This window comes from Pieris brassicae, chromosome 7, assembly GCF_905147105.1.
Source record: "Pieris brassicae chromosome 7, ilPieBrab1.1, whole genome shotgun sequence".
Taxonomy (NCBI): Eukaryota; Metazoa; Arthropoda; class Insecta; order Lepidoptera; family Pieridae; genus Pieris; species Pieris brassicae.
In genome coordinates, this window is record NC_059671.1 from 18,607,809 (window position 1) to 18,629,147 (window position 21,339).

Here is a 21,339-nt window from a genome sequence, read left to right on the forward strand (position 1 = left end):
GTACAATGTTACAGGTAGCGCCGCTCACCGTCGCTCGTTATCCGAGTTGGAATGCATGTCCCGCGTGTCTCCCCCCTCTCCCCCTCATCGCTCCGCCTGCGCCCTCGACCCGGCACCCCCCGCCCCTCCATCCCTCGCCCGTCTCCATCGTCTCGCCCACATAATGCTCCTCCGGGACACCCACGCGGCCCCCCGACCCGCGAAGCGAGCGTTGCATACCTTCCGCGGGGTCCACAAAATACTTGAAACAAATCCTCCACGAGGCGGCTCCGGGACCCCCCGGAATCGATGCTCCAGCGGCGACCCCCCCAATCTTTACCCCACCTCGGACGAGCCGCGATCGTCGTCGCTTCCCCCCTCGCCGGTGTTCAGTAGGAAACAGAAGCTGAGCGACTCTGAACTAAAACGCCGCGGGTCGTGCGAGAGCGGGATATTCTCAGTGGCCAATGAGGACTTTGGACACGCGAGTTATGGCGCCATGTGTCCGTGCTCGCTTATGGGATGTCATAGGTACGATTTTGTGTTTTAAATATATAGTATAGCTACTACAATGTCTGTTTAAATGTATGTGCCACATCTGCAAAATAAGAGATTTAAAAATATGCTTCTTATTTTTACGGTTTAATAATAAATTTATTTCTCATAAGAATTGCACACATAATTCACTTACTGATAAAAATTTCTATACAACTAAGATACATAATTAAAGCGCACAGATGTAGGTATATAAAATAACAAAACATCAACAAAAATGTGGGTAGACGTAATAAACTCGATCAGTCAACTGAGCAAACCATAGAACATTGTTCGAATTTGATGTGGCATTGATGGCATACATATAGCAAGTTTATATTTATTTCTAGTTTATTGTTCTATTTATCTATTTTGGGTGTATATATACATTTTTTATAAAACATTGTAAGTATTGGGTTTTATTTGTTTTTGTTTAATTTAAGTAATTACGAATGTATATTTTAACTTTTTTGATTTTTGTTAGTATAATTATATATATTTAATCCTACATTTTCATATTGAGCTTAAAAGGATCTTAAGTGATTTTAAATTAGATCTGTAACAGCACTTGTCTAATTGTTTTACCGAAATTCACATCCTCGAATACAATATTTTAAACGAATATATAAACGAAATATCCCATTTCAGGTGTTGGTGGTGGCGTCGCGAATCCAGTGACCGCTCGGGCGACGAGTTCGAGGATCAGCCCCGTGTACGGGTTTGCACGGACTGCCTCGTCCTATACGAGCGGGTGTTGCGACGTCGGCCGACGTTGCCCGACGACTCCGCCCTCTCCACCACAGTGAGTTCCCTCCGCAGCCTCGACGACGAGGAGTCCGTCCGAGAAAACGACGCCTCGCCCTTCCTCTGCGGCCTCCTCGACACCGAGGAGATCGAACGGGAGTACCACGTCCTGACGAAATGCTGCTGCGTCGGCCGCGTGCAGTGTTCCCATCGTCCACTGGACGAGGACGAACTCAACCGCGTCCTCCCGAGGGTTCTCAACTTTCCTTCCCACCTCTTCTCCTGCAAGCGCACCTCGAGCGTCTACACGGACAGTTCGGAGGACGTCGCGTCCCTCGGCTCCGACATTTACGACGACCGGATCCCCCGTCACGTCAGATCCGCGCAAATATCCAAAATCGTCGAGTACTTCGAACGAAAAGGCGCCGACTTCAAGTGCGAGTTCAAGGGGCAGAGGGTCAAAATGAGCAACTTTGGCAAGTTCGGTAAGGAGAAGACCGAGAAGGAATACTTCGTTGACGTCAAGCATAGGAGCGCGGGGAGTCGGATGGAAGTGGTGGGGGAAGAAGGGTGCGGGAGGAAATGCGTCGCCCAGAGACTGATGATCTGCGAGGGAGCCGTCAAATCGAAACTGCCACTCTTCGATAAAAAGTCATAACGTAAGGGATACGAAGTCGAGAGGCGATCTCAGAAGTGATTGTGCGGTCAATTAAATTTGGTTGTCAGTAGAGTTAAAACCAGTGTTAAATTTTTAATCCGTTAACTCACTGATAGACAGACGTACGTATACGTGAGGTGTCTACGTATACGCCCGCGTACGTGACTAAATCTCAAAGGTGTGACGCCTTTGCTAGACCGCGTCCGCTAGAGCTCGCCACGACTTTGTCATGTGTCAAATTGTTCAGTGACTTCCAAATAGAGTTAATAAAATTTAAAAATTATTTATATTCCCTAAATATTATATACAAAGCGAGAACAATATTATATTATCGGTATACATTGTTAAGCAGTATTTCAAGGCTAGTGCCAAGGGTGAAACGTTTGTGACAATATATGAACACGGTGCTTTCAGAAATTGTGGTTATTCATTTATATATTTCTTTTACAACAAATCATATTGATGGTGTAAATGATTATTTCGTTCTTAAAGAATTTCAATTTCCACTAGCTACACTATGGAGTTGACAAGTTGTCGGGATTTCTTTGACAGTTATTCTCACTATTTGGAAGATTCATAGACAACAAAGTGCGAACTAATTCTCCCATCTGTCAAAAAGTATCCATGTGACAGTTAGTCTGTGAATCTCGTGTTGGGTTCTACAGTTTCTGGAAGCACTTAATGACGATTCCGCGTTTATTTGACTGAATATACTAAGCATTTCTTTGGATATATGAGATTATGTAACAGTTGTAGAGATATAGACTAATACTGACCAGTGATGGCCTACGTTTTGACGACTTATGCTCGGTTCCTATATTGAGCACTATCCGTCCGTATTTCAATGTTTTTCACGTTCGGTTCTATTAAACATCGGTAAATAAATCATACTGAAGAGTAAATAGTGATTATTTACGGGAACAGAAAATTCAAACGAATAATTTGAACCTGAAACCTCGTGAAAATCGTCAATTCTCTATAGGCTTTTAACAACTGCCTTCAACCGTCCTAATAAATGAAGGTAGAGAATTTGACGTAGATTTTTCTTCTCATAGCTGATATTATGGATGCTAGAACTCGGAGGTCTTTTGGAATTTTCGGATTCCATAACATATTGGAATATGGATGGATAGTTTTACCAGACTATTTAAAAGTTTTTTTTAAACTACAGAAATTTTATTAAATTTCGGAGGATTTTGCAATTGTTATAGAGACCAGACATAAGTCGAATAACCATTTCGATGGATATGTATTTTTCAATAGCGACGTTTAGACACAGTGTAAATAATTTAGAATTAAAAATTAATGATAATTTATATAGATTTAATTTATGTATACAGTATTACGTTACTTGCCAGTTCGCGTGTATATATATTTTTTGAGAGTGGCAACTATTCGAAATTATTTTTCATCGTTTCGCAAATTCGTCCTATAACAAAATTATTTATAATAGTGGGGCGTTTCTAGTCTCAAACGCGTCACTTAGTCCAACATAAATTAATTGCACTTAGTATAAGTATATCGAAGGTTTTATAAATTGGTATTATATTTTTAATATTAACACGAAAGTTGCAATATTTTTTTATTAATATGCGGGGTTGGAATGTTGTCAATATGACAGTTATTATTTTCGTATGTCAAGTTTGACGTCTGTCAGATGTCAAACTTCAGAAGCGACAGTTCTTGAACGTCGATTTGACGTTGGGGTATCGAGAACGATACGGGCCGTAATTTGCGTGTAATAAAAAAAGGTTTATTGAATATTCGAAAATAATAAAACATTATTTATATTGGCGGACTGGGTCCTTGAAACGGCACCGGTGAATATGAACAAAGTGTGTCACGTGACGTAAGATAATTCTAACAGACCATGTTTGACGATGTTTATAGCTTGTGCAACGCGAACGACAAAAAGCTAGCATATTATAGCGTGAGAATATAAATAGAAAAATATATAAATAATAATTTTGTCGTATATCGTAGGCGTCGACTCGAGGAACAGCTTCGAGTGCGTTCTAACCCCGTGGTGTTTATTATTTCGGTCATATAAATAATTATTCATATTATCGAGGCTATACCTCATAATTGTGAAATAAATAAATTACATATTTTTGTCATTATCATATCTTCAGGGTGTTTTGAATGTAAATATATTTTAAATCTATAAAAAACCCGATTTAATCAGTGCCAAACAGTTGTTTTGTTGTTGGATAATATTGTAGTGGACTATAAATTCTTTCGATTTCGAGATTTCCGGTTACACAATTTTTTTTTCATTCTGTCAAAATTATTTTTCTTAACTTTTGAAAGACGAATCCGGCAGCTACAGTCATTCGAAACGGTGGCTAGGGATCTCTCCGAGTCTTGGCCCTAAGTACAGCCGTACGTCAAAAATGTATTAGATTTGACTCTGTATCTGTTTTCCTTAACTCTCCTATCATTTCCCGCAATAGACATTTCCCTCACCAATTAGTTCCTCACACCACAGCCATTTATTCCCGGAAGGGAACAGTTGTAAATGTTATTGTTTAAAGCACGTTTCAGAACAACAACATCCGTCCAGTACTTGTTATTTTCGTTTTCTCGATTCTGAAGTGTAGTCCCGTGAGATATTTTTAGCGGTTAAATTAAATCCGAAACTAGATTTTCAGACGCAAATAGCGAGCAATCGTTGTGATTAATATACTATAAAAAAATTGTTATACTTATTTCGTAATAATAGCGTGTTTTCATGACTTCATCGAACTTGCATTCAAACGTTGCGGTGGGTATCGCTATCGCTATTGAAAGTTACAGAGTAAGGGCGCAGTTCCTTGTTTTGTTGCTCGGCGAAATTGTGATTGATGTAAAATTTCAAGACTCTAATGAGGTGACATGTCCGTTAAAGTATAGTATTTCTCTGTGTTTATTAATTCGTTAGTTGTGGTTTCGCATTCGTTAAAAAGAATACAAGACACAAGGCCTATAAAGAAGAGTCTGTTAATCAGTTACAAAAGTGTAAAGCCGCTAGAAAGTCGCTTGAAAAATATCTCGTGGTGATTTCACTTTTCTAAAGCAAAATATGTACTAACAAAACTAAACTAATTGATTTTTTTTTGTTAATATCAGTCTCGAATAAAAAACTAATATGTAGTAGGATCGAGCGAATGAGATAATGGTTATCGCTACTTATTATCGTGCATTAAACTAATTCATTGTTATCGTAAACGTTAGTCAATTAATATAATAAATAATTTCCCTTGTGTTGCCACGTTACACTAGAATCTTCCGTTAATAAATAATGTTACGTACTTTAGAAGTGGTTATTTATTGTGGTAATTCTGATTTACACCACTAATTAGGGCAATTTACACATTTGTATGCGTATCCGATTTTACTACCGTACTATGGGAGATTGAGAATTCATACGAATAGACTTCATATATTTACGTACAATACAAATTGCAAATCGCAATAACCACGATTTTGTATTGGTAAACGAAATTTACATTAATTGCTATACTGTTTTACCAACGTAAATTACGTTTTTACCGACACTTTTGAGTTAGCATTATATTTGAGAACGTCCATTCGTAAACGACTAACGACATTTATGTATAAGGTAAATGTTACTTTGCCTAATTTATGCCGTACTTATCTCGGATAGACTGCACTTGCCACCACAAACGCATATCAGTTGAATGTTAGTTTTTAGTTATTTTTATAGTTATAGTTAACTTTTTAGATCACATGAGGTGGCTATAAAATATCCGTACTTAATGTTACCATCTCATATTTTCTAAATCGTGAATTAAGTTATTGTATAGCTAACGTTCCTTTAAGGCACTAACTTAGAATTTCGTTACGGTTGTGTCAAGCCCGGGTTTGCAATAGTTATTCATAGTTGAGCCCACGAGGCCCAAGGATTTCATTTGTAAGATGTGGTAATAAATATATTTTGTTTCAATTCGCTGTTTTATTTTCTATCCCCAGACTGGTAAGTTTCTTTATTCGGACACTCAATTCGGGTCTGAAACTCGTACGACTTGAAGTTGACAATAAATAAAATCAATCAAAAACATCAATCTTACACGGGAAGCGATTTTTTTAAATTCCAGTTTGAATATCATGCGGAACATCGTTTCGTTAGTTTCACTTATAACATCAACTCGAAATAATTTTATGATAGGAACCTTTCCTAGCATTATTCAATTCAATATACCGATTACGTAGCTAGATTAGTTGCCTTAATACATTACAGACAAGAGAAATAAATCTCGCTATAGATAATAATAACGATGTGTAAGTATCGGTCTTAGGAATACTTGAATTCATTTTTTGTGTAAGTAGAGTGACGCGATCCTCAACAGTGAGTCATTTTTTTTTTTACAGAACACGGCAAACGGGCAGGTGGCTCATCTGACGTTCAGTGATACCGCCGCCCATAGAGTATAGACACACATTGCCAGAAGGCTTGCAAGCGTGCGGCCGGTTTTTTTAAAAATTGGTACGCTATTTCTTGAAGGAATTATTAAATCTGTTAACATATTACCATCCATTATTTGTACGTAATTCGAACAGCCTTATAAATAGGATATATTAGATATAGGTGATTTGAATACACAGAATATAATATTGCTATAGAATAAAAACTCATTTAATTAAATAAAGTCACGATACTGTAACACATTGATCAAGCGTTAAAGAAGTAGGTATTCTGTTAGGTATCGCAGCTACACGGCTTGAATGGCTTCGGTGGTGGTTTCTGCAAATAAAGGCAGTTTATAATTTCTATTGAGACATCTATATTTTATTGAAAATAATATCAGAAAACGTTCACTGAGTTAAATTGGCTTTTTATTGCCTGCCTTTATGTAGTGTAGAGAATCAATTTTCAAAGTTGGTCCAGTATTTTCATAAATTACAAATATAGCTATGATATCAACTTTTTAAAATTACACCTTTTAATAAAAAAAAGACAAATTCACTTTTGGACGGGTGTGATCCATGCACGAACGAAACGTCTACGTCTAAACGAATTGTCTGGGAATTTGTCGTTACATTGTGATATTGTCACAAGACTAATGTCTTCTTGATAAATACATATAGATGAAAAGAGTAGTAACTCTTTTAAAAAACTGATTTTTTCAATTTAAACGAATATGACGTACCCATCATCTCCCATTATTGAAATTAAGATTATAAAATTAATAAATCTGTTGTTACAACCTTTTTGGGCCTGGATTACAGATTTTTGTACATGTTTCCAAATTATTTATCAATCAAATAGAAAAGTAGGTGATCTGTGCATGAGATGTGCACAGATCACATACTGTCTACACACCTACACACGCCGTCAACTTTTTGGGTCTAAGGCAAGTCGGTTATGTTTCAAAATTAAGATTATAAACGAATATATTTATGGCCTCCGCCACAATTTATGACTTTCAGCTGAATAACTTTCGTGTTTATTTACAAGATAATTAATGATTTCTTATCATTAACTATGTGTATGCCCGCCCTCTGCCCCTTCTGGGGACATAGGACATGAAGTCAGTATTATCATTAAAACCACAGCAAAAGTCTAAAATAATAATAAAGTAAAATTCACCCGAACTTGTCCTTCGCATGGGTCTTTCCATTTTTTGCCACCTGCACCGAACCCGCCAAAAAACTGCTTTATCCTCTCAAAGTTTTGATACACCAGGCCGAGTAGAGCCATGAAGACTGTGGACCCTCCGATAATAGGAAACCATCCTCCTGAACTGTCTCCAAAGATCCAGTCCAGCCATCCGGATCCCGGGGGTGGGGATGTACCACGTGATTGTGCTCGAATAGCAGCGAGCCGTTTTCGCTCTAATTCCTCCGCACTTAAAAATTACGGTTACGAAAGATAGTTCATATTAACACTTAACCCATAAGGTTTCGTGGTATCAGATTCCTGTATGTTTCTTTGATTATAATTTATAGCACTAGCAGTTGCCGTTGTGATCGTGAGAACGGCCACAAATCCATTGAATATATGGTCCAATGCAAATATTTTTTGTTTGGGCCCGAGCTCGCGGTATTCCAGTTTTATTATGCATATAAATAAGTAGGGTTGTCATGTTGGGGTATATATTGTAATCGTATTAATAAAATTAATTTTACAAAGTAATGAAATTAATAAAATAATACAAAATTTTCAACAATGTTATATGCAACTCGCAAATGTTACCGAAATCACTAATATAAATAATAATATTTCAAATATAGATTTGAATAAAAACGCTGATTGGTAAGCAGGCCATACATCGAGTTTACTTATAAATTCGCGTTTATAGCCGTTAAAAAGTTTTATTATAACCTATTGAGAAATGGAAAATAAGCCTTACCAATCACACATTGCATTGGTACGAAGTTTACTTGTGTTAAGAAGCTTCTCGCCACAGCATTTTGTATATTTATATTATTTTAGTATCAAAAATAATTTTTGCGTCGTCTTCGTGTGACAGCCATCGTGACAAGTAGCAAAATATTTCTTCTTTTCTGTCAACTCGAACTATGCACTTTACACTACAAAGGTTTTTTTATATAGCTAAATTTATAATATATAAAATTATACCACAATATCGTCCATCGTTTCCAAAAGTAACAGGTATAAAGCAATCAAGATTAAACGCCTTTAACGTGTTTTTTTATTGCAATAACTAATTTACATTAAATGCAAGATTACAAATCTATCCTAGAATCTAAAACGAAAGACGAAAACATGCCGTGTTCCGTTTGATCGTCGTTTGCCAACAGTATATAGTCTATGGCGACACAGGTAATACGTAATTACCACTTAAAATAACAAATGTTCATTTCTTTATGATTGGTCAAACGGAACCACTGCTGGTGACGTATTTGTTATTTGGACTAAAGATGTGGACTAATTGCAATCAAGCGTTACGGGCGATAGTTTTGTCTCACCCTTTCACTACCTTCTTTACGCGAAAATATACTGGACAATTTTTTCATGTGTTATTAAGAAAGAGAGGCTGCTAAAACCTTATTGAAAAGACTGGTAAACCATATTTAGTAACCGGTTATAAAGAATAAAAAAAACTAAATAAAATTATTATAATATAAGCTTACTGCGCTATCAATGTCGCCATCTTTACATGCACATATATACGCATTAGAGGCAGGATTTAAATTAATTTTACTATAGGAAGTCACCGAAAACATCTTATAAAGGAGTGCAAGCAAACCAGCTCCAACAACCAGGCCTGCAGCCAGAGGAACCCAACTATCACGGCTGCTCATGTCACCTTAAGCTGTAATAAAACGTTTAAAGACACTAACGCTAACTACTAATAGACTATTTTAAGCGTACTTTGTAATCTATGGAAAATAAACTAATAGTATTTTCTCTTCGTAGGATGAAAAAACATCTAAAGAAATTAAAAAAAGGCTTGACACAAAATAGACGAAAAACATGGAATTATATACATAATCCTTTTTGTTTTTTTATATATGCATTTAATTACAAAGCGATGGTGTAATTAGGTCTTCAATTTCCTGGTTCATGGGCTCGTCGAACCAAGTTCGGATTGCAAAAAAACGAAGTCTGGGGACCTCGTCGTAGAAGTGTTACCAATGACAGAGGCAAGTAATGTTTGAGCCCCATGCCCTATCGGTGAACAAGGGCAGCGGTCAGGGTACACCACACAAGGTATCAAAACTGTCGTACAACTTACTTGATATATTAATTTAAGTAATTCATATTCACTAGACGTAAATGAGGTAGTCCTTTGTTTTAAAAACAAATATAATATTTTTTTAAATAGTGATTTGTTACAGTCCTTACGATTTTAAAGGAAATTACACTTTCTTTATTTTGTAGTGATATTCAATTTAAATTCTGTAAACAATGTAAATCTTGTTGACATTTTTAAAGAACCCTATACATACCAAAAAAAATTGTCTATGGTGACCACTAATCGAATACTTGTCCTAGTACAGAATAAATCAGTTATCAACTACTATAGTAATCTATGTTTATTTCATAAATAAATGTGTTGCTTTTGACTTTGTTTTTATAATCATAATATTTATACTATCCAATAGATACATTGCCATATGATATAATTAAATTTCAGCATTATGAATAAATTTGCTGGGCACATTATTATTTAAACGACACTTCATTTAGGAAAGATAAAAGGAAAAACTTATTATTTTTTTACGAACACGGGAAAAAATTCACTGTTATTATAGACACTCTTAAGGCTGTACTTTCCCAGTCAAGGACTATAGTTATAAGCTGTCTCATTGGGCAATTAGGAACCAATCAAAATAGAGTAAATCAACAAGTACATTATTTTACTTGTCCCCCATTGGTCGACGTCACCGATGCCCATTTACATTTTAAATTCAATTTGACTTACGACTTCTGTTCACTATTGTCTTTGATTCAGTGAAAATTGAATCATTATACTTCATTAGTTCAATATATTGTTATCGTACCTTTCAAGCCCCGAGGCGGTGCCGGTATTGATATTGTATTTGAAATACGGTCATATCTAATAGCTAATATCATCGAGGGATCACTAAAACAGTAATCGTAGGTAACTTTAATAATTGTTATTATATATCGCTAAAATATTTGTTTATAATTTCGTTTTTTATATATTTACAGTGTAGTTACTAATAAAATGCGGTGTCTGTTTCAGGAATATGTCAGCTAAAAGGAAACATATAGATATGTATCTTGGGGAAATTTTTAAGGAATTTATTTCCTTAAAAGACAAGGATCTCAAGAAATCACAAGAAGTATTTAACAGTGTCTTTGAACAGGTTAAACAAAAGATGGAAGAGCAATGTAATTACTTTAGTAAATATGCTAAACAGGTATGTACATTTTTTATATAATTTTAGGAACTCATGTCTGCTTGTATGTCTTAAATCTTTAGTAGCACTCATGAAGATGAAAAATACATTATTAACATTTTAAAAGTATAGAATAAATCATAATTACCACATTTGCTTATGAAACAAAATACTATAACAATGTTAGAATTTGATTTGTTATACATTTATTTTTTATCATCAAACACACATACATGAAAAGTCTGACCTACTGAATAGTATTTCTTTTTAAAATATAATTTTATGTATTACAAATATTGTTAAAATTATCTTAGAGCCACAGACAGTCTCATAAATATTTTTTTAGATTATATTTTCTGGCATAAATTGAAACAATTTTTATGTGTAAATAAGATTAAAATGTATTGATTAAGTACTTGGCATAAAGTTATTTTAATATACAAGGTACTCTATGCTGGAAGTGTGTATGATGGTATCAAAGTGTCTAAATTAGATGAATTTGATATGAACATAGTAATACGACTACCCATAAGTTATGAGGATGGAGAGGATGGAATTACACTGGAGAATGCTCAGCCTGGATTTGTCAAAATGAAAATTAGCAGACCCTTTGATAATCTGGATAAGCAGAAGGTGTATATATATTTCCATAATAAATGAATATTGTTCAGTATAGTCTGTGCAGAAAGAGAACTGGATGATTACTATGGATACTGAGATAATTCTTATTTCCTTTGTTCATTTTATTTAATCAGAATAATTATATACTTTTTTATATTAAGTTTTAAAATGATTACTCTTGCCAACATAACAAAAAAGGTTCCCAACAGTTCTCTTCTGCACTGACTACTGAATTTTAGCAAGGGGACCAACTTTCTCTATTTATGGTCAATTTTATTTTAAACTATTTACACTTAATAAAAACTAATTTTTATTGCACCCTTTTACCTTCTTATTCGTATTATTTTCTTACATTCTGTCAAATTGCATTGAAAAGAGATAGATTAGTTAAAAAGGTGTCATTAGACCAATTATTTTTTTAAGATTTAGAGAGTAAGTGTTTGCTAGAGAGTAATAATTACATATAGATAAATTAATTTGATTACATAATCTTGGTTATTAAAAACCTAAGTTTAATATCAAAATGGGGCTATCAGATAAACTATAGTTTCAATTAAAAAATGATAAGGAATTTGCATTTTAAAAATAATTAATCTGTTCTTTGATGTTATTACTATAATTGCTATGTATCTTAGATATATATGTAGAGTATTAGAGACATTTGGTCTTGTGCATCTTTGAAGTACATTTTATTCCTCCATATAATTATAGTCTCCGGAGTTAAGCTCAGCTTGCTTAAAAAAAACCTAGGCTCAAATTGTGTAGAAATATTTTTTTTTTTGCAGTCAGTCGCACTTGTTTATCTTCTATATTAAAGACATTAACTTCCTCTCAACGATTTTAGTATTTTAAGTAAACTTCAAGTCTTGCAGCGGTACTCTGTAATATTGAATAGAAGTTATATATAGTTATTTCAATATCGTAGCGTAGCGGAACATTGGGCGCAGAAAAAGTGAATATTGAAGGACCGCAGTCGCTGTTGAGAGTAAAGGGATTATGCTGCTACGAGATTCAATCCCTGGAAACTGAAAAAAATTACAAAGATCATATTTGTGTAGTTATGGCTAAAAATGTCAAGGGATATAAAAAAAATACGAACTCAAGACAAACATTTAATATCGCGTCACAACGCATGTTGGACTAGGTCATACTTTTTTCACTCTCACCTTCCAGATGTAACAGCAGATAGCGTCAATCTTGGATTTAGATAAATTGATGAGCGTATATTGTTTTTTTAGGATTGGGAAAACTGTCACAAAGTGACAAGAGATTGGCGTGACAGTGACAAATACCTTCTCCAAAACAAATTTCGTCAGTGGTTACACAGTATAATACAGAAGGCCCTTAACGCTATGAACAATGAGGTGACAGTTAATGGTGTTAAGTATGAGTTAAAATATAAATCTTCGGGACCAGCGTATACATTGAATATAGAGAATAAAAATGAATCTTTCTATCTTGATGTGGATTTAGTACCTGTCATACGATTTATGCTACCGCGTTGGCCAAAAGGTTACAGGTATGTTAGTGAAAAGTGTATAACCGTAAAATAGTATTAAGTACAGAATGTGTCGAATGGTACTCGGGAATAAGGGCTGTCAAGTATTACGTAAGCGCTATAGGGGGAAGTAACAGTAATTACTTACGTTTTTTACACATATTGTCTATGCTTAAAAACGAACTGCATTTTCGAGGATTCCTATAAAAAATTAATTCGTTTTGTGCATATTTGAGAGCTTTGTTTACATTTGCTGACAGGGGGGGGGGGGGGGATTGCAGTAAATCTGCTAACCTAATAGCAGTGTTGGGCTTCAGCGTGCTCCTTAAGAGGATCCCTGAGATTGTACGTTCGATCCTCGCTACTGCATTGATGGATTTTTCTATGTGCGTCAAAATCTGTACGTCGTGAAGAAACCGGCTAAAGAATCGAAGAGTCGACCGTGTTATAGGTGTAGAAAGCTGATCATCTACTTGCCTGTTAGAAAAAAAAACACGAAACACACAGAACCGGCCCAGACGTAAAAGTAGGCGCCACTGGTTTTAATCAATTATACTTACAAAGCACACCTATCACGTATTCACATATCTTGTTTATTGCTAAGATTGGAGCTGGTTTGAATCATAGTATTTTTAAACCCATCATTATGCTGAGGTCGTTACGTATTTTATTTGTAACACAAGGCAAACGGGCGGGAGAATCACCTGATGTTAACTGATATCTCCGCCCATGGACAATGCTTGAGGGCTCGCTAGTGCGTTGCGGGCTTTTTAAGGATTCGTATTCGAATTTGTTCTTTTCTTGAATGACACTCCCTAAGTCACAAATACTTTTGATATATGGGGAATTTGATGAGTCTTGGCAAAAAAAAACAAGTACATGTGAATTGAGCTTTCTTACCTCACACAGACCTAGATTGTCTGGCCAAGAATCTGTTGATTAAAACATCATTATCAAAAATCTAAGAAAATATTGTTGAGGGAGCGTTCAAGTATTACGTCACGTAACGTCAAGAGATTCTAGACCCCCCCCCCGCCATTAAAAGTGCCGTAACGTTTTCTGTATCCAATAGTAAAACGTTTCGTGATCATCCCCAGTGACTTCTTATACCTAAAACTTACCATTATGTGGTGTAAGGTCCTGGAATGTGGAAAATAATATTAACAATAATAACGCGTAATTCAATCCCCGCCTCGCATCGTCACTTTTTACAAGAGGAACCCTTCCCCCCCCCCCCCAAATTTGTTACGTAATACTTGAACGCTCCCTGATTAATTGAGTAAATTCTTCCACTTTCCTTCTAATGTTGTCTGTCAATGGTTTAGTGCAGCCACTTCCGTTGGCAATATCAATGATATGATCAGATCTTCTTTGAGAACGCCTTTTCCTAACTAGGGCCTATTTAAGCGTCTTCTACTTTCGTTACCATTTCAAAGGCTTTGTTAGTCGACCTATAATACATACGCCTCTTCCAGCTGATGTCTGGATACAGTTCAATTTGGAACGAAACCAATTATGCTTCGAGTAACATTCCATACTTTTACATTAATAAAACCCTTCCCCAAAAGATTATTTACGGAAATTAAAGGTTTATAATATTTCAGAAATATAGGTGACGATAAAGCTAAAGATTGGTTAGTAGTACCAAAGCCAAACAAAGCTTTGAATGTTAAAGAGCAGAACCAGTGTTGGCGGCTCTCCTTTCAGGAACAAGAGAGGAAAGTTATGAAAAATTTGAAGCAGTTGAAAGTTGTTATAAGATTGGTGGGTGTTTATTTTATTGGAACAACTATGCTGATCTTATTTTTCTATTAAAAGCTCACAGTTTTCATCTTCATTCATTCTACATTTGTGTGGCTTTGCACAGCATAATTCGTACTTAAAAATCCTAAAGGATATTCGTAATCTACTTATTAAGCTTACATTATAATTAACCAATTAAAAAATTTAATCTAAACTTTGATTTCTCCAGCCAATTAATTTTTGCCTAGTTATTGAGCCAAATATTGGAATCGCTATTAAAATTGTGTAGTAAGCTTTTCGACTATACACGTAATAAGCACAGAACACCTTTTTCTTTTTTTAGGTAAAAAAACTTCGCGACGTCCTTGGCCTAAAGTATATCGCCAGTTATTACATCAAAACCTTGTTTCTCTGGAAAATCCAGAAAATAAACGACGACAAATATTGGGAGAATAATATCGGTCTCATTTTTAAGGACATGATAGATGAGTTTTATAAAGCAGTCGATAATAAACGTATCCCTTACTTCTGGAACGAGCAAAATAATCTCATTGGGGCAATTAAACCGACCGTTCTGAAGGTGTACGCTGATAAACTGAACGACGTACTCAAAAGCGTTAACGCCAATGATCTTGACAAAATACCAGAATATCTACTAACAATTGACGAATTGGAAACGTTTAAGAAATCTGACTTTTATATAAGGTTACAAGTGATTCCAGTTTCAAATTCAAATTCCAAACTCTCCATGGATAGCACTGACTCTCAATCCAGTCAATCGAAGAAAAGTGATAACACGAAAGACATGAACAATGTTATTGAAAACCTAATGGATAAAATTGCTCTTTTAACTAAAAGGGTCAATGAACAGGAGATGAGAATTAAAGCTTTGGAATTAAAGGACGGGCAATCAGCTAATTTTACTGGAGTGTGCTATAATAATACTCAAGATTTATTGGTTTTCGAATAAAACCGTTTTGATTAAACCTTTAAAAATGCAACTTCGGTTCTTGGTGTGTTTCACTCACGCCTGATTAGTTGTAACAATTCAACTTCTTAGTACTTTAAAGTGACCCCAAAAAAGTAAATTTTCAGCTTGAACTTTTATGTTGGAGTTTAATATATGATTCAAGCTTCCAAGCATGTGCTAAATTTCATCAATTTTATGTTTTTCTTTAGATTTTTCCAACATCTATACAGTACTCCACAATCTCACCTTCAGTTGACAGCTTATATAACTTTTACTGGGTACCTGGATCTCTAAAATTTTCCACAGGCAAGCCATTGTAAAACTGCTTACTGCTGCTTGTGCTTTGCTTCCGTATAACTGCACATCTTTAAACGTAATCGCGCGTCTAGCATTATCAGATTCCAGTTACTATTTACAGCCAGAATTGATATATTACATATCACCTCTCCAATGTAGGAAGACCAGGATATCTGAAAACTCCTTTGTGATTCTTCTACTGGGATGTCAGTCTTCAGATAGCTTCTTAATATAAAGTCTCTCACTGCCGCACTCTTAGGGCTCCATAAACGCTTGGAACGTTTTCTAATGTGAGATTGCTTCTAACGCAACTATTGGCCTCTTGGGGTAATGCCTATAATAACATCGGGGTCCAATAGGTCATAGTGGACACAAATGTTCTCAGGCATTCCAGACCGACTCAGCAGTCGTAAGACCTTGGTCTGTTCCAAAAGCGCCAACAAGATGATAACTTCTTTACTTAATTGCTATATTCCTACTGGTCTACTCAGCGTCAATGTCATAGACATAGTCCAAACTTCGACAGTGAAAGTTTGGGTGTTTCATTATTTTGTATTTGTTTGTTTAAATTGTAAGTGTAAGATTTAGAGCCAAAAATGACAGCTGTATGTCAAAAACATATTGAAGTATAATTTTTGTAAGGAGTAGGAGCAAAGCTGTTAGCTTTGATCCTAGAATTAAATTAAGATTAAGGGGGCCTTATATTTAATTAAAAACATTAGAAATGAATATAATTATTACTAATTAATTGACATCACTATATAAATGATGAATCAGTATTTATCAAATTATATGATTGAAATATTATCCAATAAGTATTTAGTTGGATTTCATTATTAAAATAAATTATCGATTTTTTAAATATACACATTAAAATATATTTTATATATTATTTACGCGTAAATGACATGCATAAATGTATGTTTTTTAAAAGACTTTTAAAGTTTTTAAAATAATTTTAATTATATTTCTATACAAATTACTCGAAACACAGAAGGAGCCAACTTATAACTTTTGAAAGTTTCTTTGTATTAATAATGTTTGAAGAAAAGCTGCTATCATCAAAACCTTAAAACGAAAAGCTATTTAAATATTTAAAATAGTTTATCTTATCTTAAAATCATATATGTATGTGTTACATTATAATACATAATTATTTTATTAATGTAAACTTTCTAAAAATAAGCAAAAATCGAAAATAACGCACCACTGGCAACATTAAAGGAAATAATTGTTTATACATAAAATGTAATGGGATCATTTTTCCATTAAGAGTAGTATGTCTCACTACGTCTTCAGTTTAAAGAGCTTCTGGTGTATTTTATATTTTGTAATGAATTATGGGAATAAAGACTTAGAAAAGTATCGATATTTCCTTTACAATTAATAAAATAAGTGTATAGTAAGATTATTTATGTATTTAGTAAAGTAGCAGCAAATGCGTGCGTTAAAAGTGGCAAGGAAGATATTATTGAATTATGGAGAATATTTAAATAAAATGTCCTGTTTGCCACATCGAGTATTACTTATTCAGTATTAGTATTGATTTCTTTGGCAATGGCGGTTCCTTCAGGCTTTTGACAAACACTTTAACACAAGCGTTTTATCAGTAATCGAATAATATAAAAAAAGGCAAAATGAAAGACATGTTTTGATGTTGTAGAAAAAAAAGTATCACACTATGTATTATCATATTTTATAAACTTTAACTTAATTTTAGCTAACAATGAGAATATCTATACATAATAGAAGAAACTAAGTAATCTAATTTACATACACTCAATGTGGCAGCTTTTTAAATGTTTCAAATAATATATAATGGAATATTTTTTGCTAGTTTGTGCTTGCCAGGAATGATTAAGATTAATATAAATTATATTTAAAAGACATTTAATCGTTGAATGAAGAAAGGTGTTAATTGCACAGACTACAATATTTTTATTATATATTCGTTTAGATAGATATCCGCTGTGACAAAGCTGTCATGCGGACAATTTTATAAGTTTATTAAGAATGCTTTAGGAACGATATATGTTCGTATTTTTAAATAAGGAGCAACCGCGATCAGCTTAATACAATCTATTCTACATTACGTATAATATATGCGAAGGGTACTAGGGCTTGAGATAAAATCACTTTTCGACAGTCGTGACCCACTCATACCAAACGAATTTGTATGAAAACGTCACGAGTCCAAGCGTCACCAAATGTCATTCCCAAAGAATTTGTAACAAAATTTCCAAATGCAACAACCCTTCTGCTCTTGATAAATTAATTTACTAAATGATGGAGATTAAACTCATATAATTTAAATAAGGATTAAAATAAATAATCGTCACTAATTATTGAATAATAAATTACCAGATTTTTCTTAGCTAAAATAAATGGTAACAATTTCGAGTAACAAAGGTTTTTTTAAAATTTAAAAGATGCCACATTTAATTATAGTAGACATGCCTTCGATATTTTATATTATACCATTCACACGGCCGTGATATCAAAATTAAATTTTATATGAAACACAAGTTATAATAGAGAGTGCACCGACTCAAGCTAAGTTATATATCTAAAGGAATTCGAACAACTTCATACCGAATTATCACATCAACATGATATGCCATGAATCTGTTTTGTCAGAATCTATTACAATATTTGTAATATTACTAAATTTCTGTAATAATCACATGAATTTAAATTTTGTAAATATGGACTAATATTCAGGAAAAATAAACCATATGAAGCATACAAAAACTAAGACAATAAACACTGTTTTTCTCAGGAATCAAATTGGTTCTAATTCGATATGAAAAATTAACAATTTGCCAAAACACATATCAATGCACTAGCTGCAAATACAATCAATAGCAATTCTTCCAAACGATGAGTGCTTTGGCAAAAGTCTATCAGCAATTGAACAAGTCGTCTCCATTCGACACAAGGCCAGTTATATTCAAATGTTGCAAGTTAATTCAACAATTTTCTATTAGACTAGTTTGGTTTCAACGAAACCTAAATACTAAGATAAGGATCAAAATTTCTCCTAGCTTAAAGAGTATAGTGAAGATATTTGGCAAGAGTGGTAAATAATAAACACTGCTTAGGCCAAATAAGTGCAACATTTATCTGCTAGAGTAAAGCGCATAGCGCCGGTGCAGGCCTGCGCCTCAAGTGTTCCGGATGACTTGTGTTAATTGAGAATGCGATTAACGCGCACTGCCCGATTTACTGTGTGCAATCAGCCATTGCAGAGTTATATCAATATTGTCCTTCTCCTTACAAGAGATTGAGTAACAGCAAATTTCACGATCTTGGATTGCAGAGAGATTCCTAAAAAATATTGATATTATCTATATATATCTGATTGGGATATAATGATTTAAGTATATCATGGTAACATATTTTACACAATTAAATACAGAAATATTTAAGTTCTTTTACAATTTAATATACAGGACTTTTGTTAGATATGAGTGTTAGAGACAATTTTTGTGTAAAATCTTATGATTATATTATATTCTAATAATATGGAAAAAGATAACTTACATGCGTTCAATAAGGCCATGTTCATCTAAAGCATGTGGTAAATCACGCTTGTTTCCGAGTACCAAAACTGGAATTCCAGTCAGTTGTTGCTTTTCAAGTAAACTGTGCAATTCATTACGTGACGCTTCAATCTTGTCTGGATCAGCAGCATCAACCATGTAACTGTAAGATTAATGAAAAACTACAAAGTTGTACAACCAATAAAGTGTGTATTAGTTTATTGTTTTTTCTACAAGTACAAATGGAAATATGATAAAACAAAGGCAAATAAATATTAAGAGTAAATAAAACACTACAATATTTTGTATACAACATTCAGGCCAGAAAGTTAGGAAATGGTAACTTACACTATAGCATTCACTCCTCTACAATATCTCTCCCACATTGAGCGGAATCTGGGCTGTCCACCAATATCCCATACCTACATACAGATATATAGGTCCATTAGAAATATAAAATGTAAATCACTTAAAATATTAAGAGAACAGATAAATATAGCTACACAACTTTAAAATGAACTTACCTTAATAGTAACATTCCCTTTGGTTATTTTGCGCATATTGAAGCCGACTGTAGGTATCATATCTTCACTAAATTGCCCTGACTGAAAAGACATAAAAATAATATAAATATGCTTGACAACAGAATTTTTTTGAACCATTCTTCTTGAATCATGACTGATTTTATTCATATTTTGTCCTGAAAATCTTCTAGGACAAATTTATTTAAAAATAACTCCTACATTCTAATTAGCTTCTAATGGGCGTTTGTAACACTAAAAAGTGATGTGTATGAAAGAGATTAATTTTCTGTGTAGTAATACTAATTTAGTAGTGCTACAACGGTATTTCGCCAAATCCATGTTTGACTCTGTAATCGTAATGTAAAACATTTCTAAAAAGAACTTTATTCGAAATCAGCTCGACTACTGCGGGTCTATAAACAAAATGTTTAATGATAATACATACGGCAATGACGTTCACAAAAGTTGTTTTTCCCGAATATTGTAATCCAACTAGAGTTAGTTCCATTTCCTCCTTCCAAAACAGGCTTTTTATCCAATCTAGGATGCGATTGATCAATGCTAACATTTTTAGGGACACTGATTTTCTTTTACCAAAAAGAAAAATTATTTGAACGCCTTTTCCACTTTTCTAATAAGTTGGCGATTGACAAATCGGCAATGGCAACTGAAAGCTGACTATTCGTAATGACAACTGACAATTGATGTCGTCAGGTCACAGATATTATAATACACAGAAATACTGTATAGAAGTTTATAAGTATTTTTGTTATATATGTACTCCTACAGCGGCATAGCGCGAACTTAGTTAGAACTCGTTAAAAGTTGAGAAGCTGATGAGATTAGATTCTTAAATTTAATAGCATCTCTTCATCCTTCTCTAAATTCAAACGTATTGGACTCCCAAGATCGAACGAAGGTTTTTGCTTTGTAACGTAGTGGACTAACGAAAAATCTTTATTTGGATTTTGCGTTAAATTTACATTAATTTGATAAAATAAATATTGTAGAATATACTATTAAGTTTTTTAGGCATTTAAACCATGATATCAGACAATTATCAAGTTTAGGAAAACGCTACGCATAAAATGGTCCGTTACGTCACTATATTCAAACAGCTGTCATTCTAAAACTGAGGTTATTACTATATAATATTAACTAAATCTAATAGTAGATTTATGTAAGAGATAGAATCTAATAGTATATTATCACTAAAATGTGTAAAATATGTAACCTATATTACTATCGTATCGTAAAATTGATTAAGTATTTATTAAAAGAAGTGAAATGTGGCCATTTTAATGATAAAGTCGAGTTGGGTAGGCCTTGCCTTGTAGTTCATACTAGGACAAAATCCAGGAGGTACTAGAGAAGGAACAGGTCAATAGTACCTA

General features: G+C 34.0%; 3 protein-coding genes and 1 long non-coding RNA gene across 4 annotated transcripts in view; 2 read left to right on the top strand and 2 right to left on the bottom strand.

The window, feature by feature from the left end:
• Positions 1-5,861, top strand: part of LOC123711726 — a 106,457-nt gene extending 100,596 nt beyond the window's left edge. Inside the window, exons 9-10 of the mRNA XM_045664449.1 lie at positions 15-510; positions 1,162-5,861. Of these exons, the coding sequence (XP_045520405.1) occupies positions 15-510; positions 1,162-1,915 (1,250 nt within the window). The 3' untranslated portion in view covers positions 1,916-5,861. The remainder of the gene's footprint in view (positions 1-14; positions 511-1,161) is intronic.
• Positions 5,862-6,524: 663 nt separating this feature from the next.
• Positions 6,525-9,817, bottom strand: LOC123711982. The gene is made up of 5 exons (XR_006754028.1): positions 9,619-9,817; positions 9,014-9,195; positions 8,269-8,449; positions 7,506-7,764; positions 6,525-6,659 (listed from the first exon to the last, which is right to left on the bottom strand). It is a non-coding gene; the product is annotated as an uncharacterized LOC123711982 (long non-coding RNA).
• Positions 9,818-10,312: 495 nt separating this feature from the next.
• On the top strand, positions 10,313-14,684 carry LOC123712271. The gene is made up of 5 exons (XM_045665281.1): positions 10,313-10,484; positions 10,594-10,771; positions 11,195-11,383; positions 12,610-12,890; positions 14,474-14,684. The coding sequence occupies exons 2-5, from the start codon at positions 10,598-10,600 to the stop codon at positions 14,682-14,684; spliced, it is 855 nt and encodes a 284-aa protein (XP_045521237.1). The 5' UTR covers positions 10,313-10,484; positions 10,594-10,597.
• Positions 14,685-18,976: 4,292 nt separating this feature from the next.
• Positions 18,977-20,611, bottom strand: LOC123711620 (ADP-ribosylation factor-like protein 8). The gene is made up of 5 exons (XM_045664250.1): positions 20,391-20,611; positions 19,946-20,026; positions 19,770-19,843; positions 19,423-19,584; positions 18,977-19,206 (listed from the first exon to the last, which is right to left on the bottom strand). Exons 1-5 carry the CDS (start codon positions 20,511-20,513, stop codon positions 19,083-19,085), a joined length of 564 nt encoding a protein of 187 aa, XP_045520206.1. The 5' UTR covers positions 20,514-20,611; the 3' UTR covers positions 18,977-19,082.
• Between the last annotated feature and the right edge of the window lie 728 nt (positions 20,612-21,339).